Source organism: Protobothrops mucrosquamatus, unplaced genomic scaffold, assembly GCF_001527695.2.
Source record: "Protobothrops mucrosquamatus isolate PMUCROS unplaced genomic scaffold, P.Mucros_1.0 scaffold1240, whole genome shotgun sequence".
NCBI classification, from domain to species: Eukaryota; Metazoa; Chordata; class Lepidosauria; order Squamata; family Viperidae; genus Protobothrops; species Protobothrops mucrosquamatus.
The window spans coordinates 3,145-9,596 of record NW_015387447.1 but is presented as its reverse complement, the minus strand read 5'-3'; the positions used below and the strand labels follow the sequence as shown (position 1 = coordinate 9,596).

Genomic DNA, 6,452 nt, shown 5'->3' with positions numbered 1-6,452 from the left:
TTCCAACAAGCGGGCCTGGCCTAGGGAGGATTTTTAAACTGGGTTTTTTTAGAAATTTTAATTATCACAACATAAAAATTTTGGTTTTAATTTGGTTTTATTCGGTGGGGTGTGTGGGTCTTTCTTTGTTTTAATAATGTTGTGAGCCGCCCTGAGTCCTTCGGGAGAAGGGCGGGATATAAATTGAAATAATAAATAATAAATAAATAAAAATATGGATGGATAATTATTTATCATATGATAAATTCTCAGTTAATATTGACTTGTGTTGGAATAGTTATCAGTACAAACTGCTTATATTACAATTCTTCAGTTCTACATTTTTTTCCTTTAACATATAATCTTATTTATGAGAATGGCTAATTTAAATGACAATTATATTGTTGTAATTGGTCTCATTTTTCTTTTAGCCACACCTTCCTGGTTTATCTGACAATATAAATGAAGTGGAATTTCACCCAAAGGATTATGATCGCATTATGACAGTTGTATCGAGAGAAGGAGAAAAAATTCCTGTAACATTTTCCTTTGTTAAATTAGTATAATTTTAATTTTAAAAATAGTTATTTTATGCTGCAAAATATTCCTAAATTAAAAAGAAAGTCATGTTACTTTGCACAAACCAAATATAAAATAAAAAATATTAAATTATCTTAGTTATAAATAATCCCCTTTCCCACTCCTAGATTTGCCAAAGGTTGCTTAGAATTTTATTGAAAATGTGGAATTTAATATGTTTTAGAGGTGATTTGGCTATCTTTTAATGACTCTCAATCAGGTGGTATGGAGTACATTTGTAGTATTCATAATTTTTTATTATGTTATGTATTATATGTTAATTAATCTTATAACATGTTCTTTAATACAATGTTTCTTAAACATTTTTATTTCAGAACCTCTTCAACTTTTAAAAATTATGGTGGACCCCAAAAGAGCTTTTAATGATATATTTATCTGTGTTTACTGTATTAAAAATTAAAATTAATATATTCATTGCTGAATATACCACTATCACAATTGATTTGATTTTTATAATATAATTTTTCAACATAGGGTGGCAGATAATTTTGATTTTACAAAGCCCTGAGACCACACTTTAAGAAACACTGTTTTAATGAATATTAAGCTTTGAGATAGCCTTGTTTTACTAACCCATAATTAACAGCAGTAGGTAATATACTCTGACACTCTGTTAGGCAACATTTATATCTAATATTTAAAAATATAGCACTAGATTATTTGTTTTTCAATAAATATATTGACTTTCAAATTCCTGCTATTTGAAAGAAATAAGCAAATCTTCCTCCAGATAAGTTAGATTACACCTTTCAGAATGTTCCCTAAGAATTCTGGTATCAGAACAGGAAAGAATAAAATAGATTGAAAGTTACAGCCATTAAAGGAAAGCAATCTTCCTGCTTTCAATATCTTTTATCTACTATGTATATCTCTGTTGTTGCATACATACTCAACAGGTCGGGACTTTTAAGTACTATACTGTATTTTGTTGAATACAAATAACCATATTTGTTGAATGTATTATGGCCTGATATGAATATAATGCTAAGCCAATAATGGGTAATAACACATATGTGTTATATATTATTTCAGTTGGACACCCCAGTAAATGCAAAAGGACCCGTAGAGCTTTGGCTGTTCGACCTATTGAAAATGCAACAGTCTTCATTACATTGTGTAATTCGGGGTGCATTTTATCAGATTAGCGATCCAAGCTTCCAACTACTAAATTTCCTATATCATTTCCCAGCACAGGTGAGAAATTTGAAAACTAGTTGGTGTTCAAATGTAAGCATGCAAAGAGGCTGAATTTACATGCCAATAATAAATAAAAAGCTTGGAAAGATTTACATAATTTTGTGAACTGTAACTTTCTCTTTGTGACAACAAATGAAGCAAGTAATTAATAGTGTACAGATCTCTTTGTTTTCGTGTGAACATTACAACGGCTTAATGTTAACAAATTTGGACCATCCTTTATTGATTGATTTAGACAATGGTTTGTTCTAGATTTGTATAAAGTGAATATGAATAAAAAAGTGGTGCAACCGTGACCATTTTGGAAAAGATAAAAAGGGTGAAAGAAGAGACAAAATACTTACATGCAATATTCAGGCAATGTGACATGGTGGCTGCTTTAATTATATATATAAGCGGTCAGTTTTAGAAATGGGAGGCTCCCATGTGTCCCCAGGATTTCAGAGGTTCTGACCCAAGATGAAATGTCTCCAGAATGCATATAGGTCAATATAAAAGAGAAAAAAAGTGGCATTACCATAGGTGTATATTACAGGCCACTCAACCAATCAGAAGAAATAGATGAACTCTTGCCAACCAGTTAACAAATGTATGTAGGAAGCATACCACAGTAGTAATGGGAGACTTCAATTATCCAGATATCAACTGGGAGACAAACTCTGCAGCTAGCGGGAGATTAAACAGATTCCTCAGCAACCTAGCCAACAACTCTGTCATCCAAAAGGTGGAGGAGAGAACTAGATGTAAAGCCATACTGGATTAATTCTAACTAATAGAGAAGAAGTGATAGAGGTAGTTGAAGTTGCTGGAACCTTGGGCGAAAGTGACCATGTCATACTGGAATTTAATATAACACAAACACTAGCAACAGCAAACATTCCAACCAGTGTCTTGAACTTCGAAAGAGCTGACTTTAACAGACTCAGAGAGAACCTCAGAAAGATCCCATGGATGAAAATTCTAAAGGGGAAAACAACCCAAGAAGCATGGGAAACTCTGAAAAATGCAATCATAAAAGCCCATACCAGCAAGATACCACTAAAAAAGAGAAAGCAGAGCTGCTTAACTCATACTTTGCATCAGTCTTCACACAAAAACAAACTATAGCCTAACATACCAAAAAAAAACCCACTGCAAAAGACAAATTAGAAACAAAAATTAAAATAAGCAAGAAAATGTTAAGAGAACACCTATCCAACTTTGACAAATATAAATCACTGGGGCCTGACAGATTACATCCCAGAGTGCTGAAGGAGCTGGCAGATGTTATCTCAGAACCATTGCACCACATCTTTCAAAACTCCTGGAGCACCGGGGAAATATCTGAGGATTGGAAAAGGGCCGATGTGGTTCCCATTTTCAAGAAAAGAAAAAAAAATGGACCCAGGAAACTACAGACCAATCAGTTTAACATCAATACCTGGGAAGTTCCTAGAAAAGATAATCAAAAAACAGATCTGCGTAGAATCAAGATCACATGAGGTATTATACTGCTTTATAAAACCCTAGTAAGACCAGACCTGGAATACTGCAGCCAGTTTTGGTCACCATATCACAAAAAAGATGTTGAGAGTTTGGAAAAAATTCAGAGAAGAGGTACTAAGATGATCAAAGGCATGGAGATTAAAACATACAAAGAACGGCTATGGGACTTGGGTTTGGCTAGTCTAAAGAAAAGAAGAAATAGGGGAGACATGATAGCAGTATTCCAGTGTTTGAGGGGCTACCACAAAGAAGAGGGGGTCATGTTATTCTCCAAAGCACCAGAGGGCAAGACAAGAAACAATGGTTGGAAATTGGTCAAAGAGAGAAGCAACCTGGAATTAAGGAGAAACTTCCTGACAGTGAGGACAATTAACCAGTGGACTAGCTTGCCCCCAGAAATCGTGGGCAAATCACTGGAGATTTTTAAAAAGAGGCTAGACAGTCACTTGTCTAAGTTGGTATAGGCTGGACTAGAAGGCCTCCAAGGTCCTTTCCAGCTTCTATTCTATTCTATTCTATTCTATTCTATTCTATTCTATTCTATTCTATTCTATTCTATTCTTTCTTTAGGCTATCCTCCCCTCCAAAGGAGATAAGGTAAGAACCAAATAGCGTCTGTTTGACATAAGTTGGCCACACTGATGAAAGATGGAAACCTCCTCACAGAAGTTCTTTATTAAGAACTTCCAAACTTGCTTCCTCAGCCCTTTTCCTTGGAGTGCTCCTTGTTTGTTATCTCTGTGGCAATACAGCAAAAGAAGGTTCGGCTTTTATTCTGAGTACCTTTGAAGGCATTCTGATTTTTCACCCTGCATAAAAGACAAAATCTGTAATAAAACCCAATTTATTAGTTGTTCATATCAATCACCCTAAATTAGAATTTAAAATTGGGAGTTGTTAAAGTATTTGTTATTCGTTGAACTATAAATGTTCCTGTACACATTATTTGTTTAAATTATAGGTAGGATTGCTGGGAATTCAAATGCTATGGACCCATGATTCGGAAGAAGCATTAACTAATGCAAAAGATGATCGGAAAATTATGTCAGTGACCAATCAGAAATTTCTGGATATTCTAAATACGCTTATTAGCCAGACTACTCATGATCTTTCCAAGTTTGACCGAGTAAAATTTGAAACCCTTATCACCATCCATGTACATCAGCGTGATATCTTTGATGACCTGGTAATATGGAAATGTTGATGCCTGATAAGTTAATGTATATATAAAATTGTTATGTTATGTATATATATAATTATGTTATGTCTATTTTGTTCTTGGATATAGCAATAGCAATAGCACTTAGGCGATATATAAGCCTAAGTGCTATTGGTATTGCTATAGTGATTTACAGAAATCTCTGGGCAGTTTACAATGTCAGAATATTGCCCCCAACAATCTGGGTCCTCATTTTACTGACCTCAGAAGGATGGAAAGCTGAGTCAACCTTCGGGTCGTCAGGATCGAACTCCAGATTGTGGGCAGAGTTTGCCTGCAATACTGCACTTTAACCACTGCACCAACAGGGCTCCTATAATTGTGAAACTGTTCAGGGCATCAGGATGGGAGTCAACACTGGGGAATGAGTGGGAAAATTGTACCCTCCAGCGATGGCCATCACCATCTGCACCCCACATACACAATTCTAGCTCTGAATATTTAAAGACAAAATTAATGAATCTGTATATTTTAGCTGAAATTTTGCAAAAATGTCTAATAGCAATTGGCAAGTAATTCAGTGATGGACCTCTGTAATTGATGTCTCATCTTCAGAAGAAAGACTGGAGAATGAGCATAGCAAATGTTCCACAACATTTCTACTGTAAAAGTGAGAAAGGAAATAAAATAACAAAGCAAGTAAATCCAAACATGAAATGTATTAATTTGAGATAATATTAATTGGAGAGGGTTGGCAGGGGCACTAACTAAACAAATATTTATCATTCCATCCCTGAAATTCATCATGCAAATAATGTTTCTGTGCACTTCTGGTATAATTCAGGCTTCTTTTCTGTTTTGAAGGTTAAAATGCATATAAAATCAGTGTCTGATTTTGAATGGTTAAAGCAGTGCAGATTCTATTTCAAGGAAGATCTTGATCACACATTGGTGTCTATTACTGATGTTGATTTTGTTTATCAAAATGAATTTCTGGGATGCACAGATCGTCTCGTCATTACCCCTTTAACAGACAGGTGCGAATAATTTATTTATATTTAAGTCTGATGGAGTCTTAGTGTTGCAAACTGGAGCGCAATCTTTTCTCCCTGTTACTTCTAATTAATTTTAAAAAGGAACTGCATTAAATTCTATACTTTTCCACTCTATTTGTTAAAAGGTTTATATGATACCTAAACTCAAAATTTTTAAAGAATCGTTTTTGATGTGTACAAATATATTTATAAAGATAAATACATTTATCTTTACAGATGTTATATTACATTAGCTCAAGCTTTGGGAATGAACATGGGAGGAGCCCCAGCAGGACCTGCAGGGACTGGTAAAACAGAAACAACCAAGGATATGGGGAAAGCACTGGGGAAATACGTAGTAGTATTTAATTGTTCAGATCAAATGGATTTCAGAGGATTGGGACGAATTTTCAAAGGTAAGAATTAGTTTATTAGGTGGTTTAGGTGATAAAATTATCATCTTCCTAAGAAATTATAAGCCCCACAAAGATAGAATGAAGGGACTGGAGATGTTTACCCTTAAGAAGAAACCAGAGAGGGCAGGGGAACAATAACATTCTTCAAATACCTGATACAGCATAACAGAGGGAATTTGAAACCTTGTGCCCATTGTTCCAGAGATCAGGATACTAAATAAAGGAGTGCAGGGATAAGAAAGCAGTTTGATGGTAGAACCAAGAACCTTCAAATGAGATGGATTTATTGAAGATGTTCTTGCAGAGACTAGACAGCCAGTTACACTGACATGGAGTTGGACTCGATAGCCTAAAATGCTGTATAATGAAATTAATTGCTACCCTATAGGAGTTAGCTGCTACTCTGAATCATAATATGTAAGATGAACTCAAGTTTAGGATAGACAGTGATCCATGCTTTCATGAAAATGAATAAGACTATCAAATGATATTTGCATTCCTACACAAACTCCAGGATTTACTGACTGTAAATCTGTTTAAGATTACAGAATATGTTTGGTTTGGAATTTTGCAAATGAATTC

The 6,452-nt window shown here is 34.6% G+C and overlaps 1 protein-coding gene across 1 annotated transcript in view; it reads left to right on the top strand.

Moving 5' to 3' along the window:
• The window catches only part of LOC107292002 (dynein heavy chain 8, axonemal), a gene marked incomplete at its 3' end in the record, with an annotated part of 59,151 nt that extends 53,281 nt beyond the window's left edge, over window positions 1-5,870 (top strand). Inside the window, exons 36-40 of the mRNA XM_029285066.1 lie at window positions 411-515; window positions 1,612-1,773; window positions 4,223-4,447; window positions 5,285-5,457; window positions 5,692-5,870. Coding sequence (XP_029140899.1) covers window positions 411-515; window positions 1,612-1,773; window positions 4,223-4,447; window positions 5,285-5,457; window positions 5,692-5,870 — 844 coding nt within the window. The remainder of the gene's footprint in view (window positions 1-410; window positions 516-1,611; window positions 1,774-4,222; window positions 4,448-5,284; window positions 5,458-5,691) is intronic.
• Window positions 5,871-6,452: the final 582 nt, after the last annotated feature.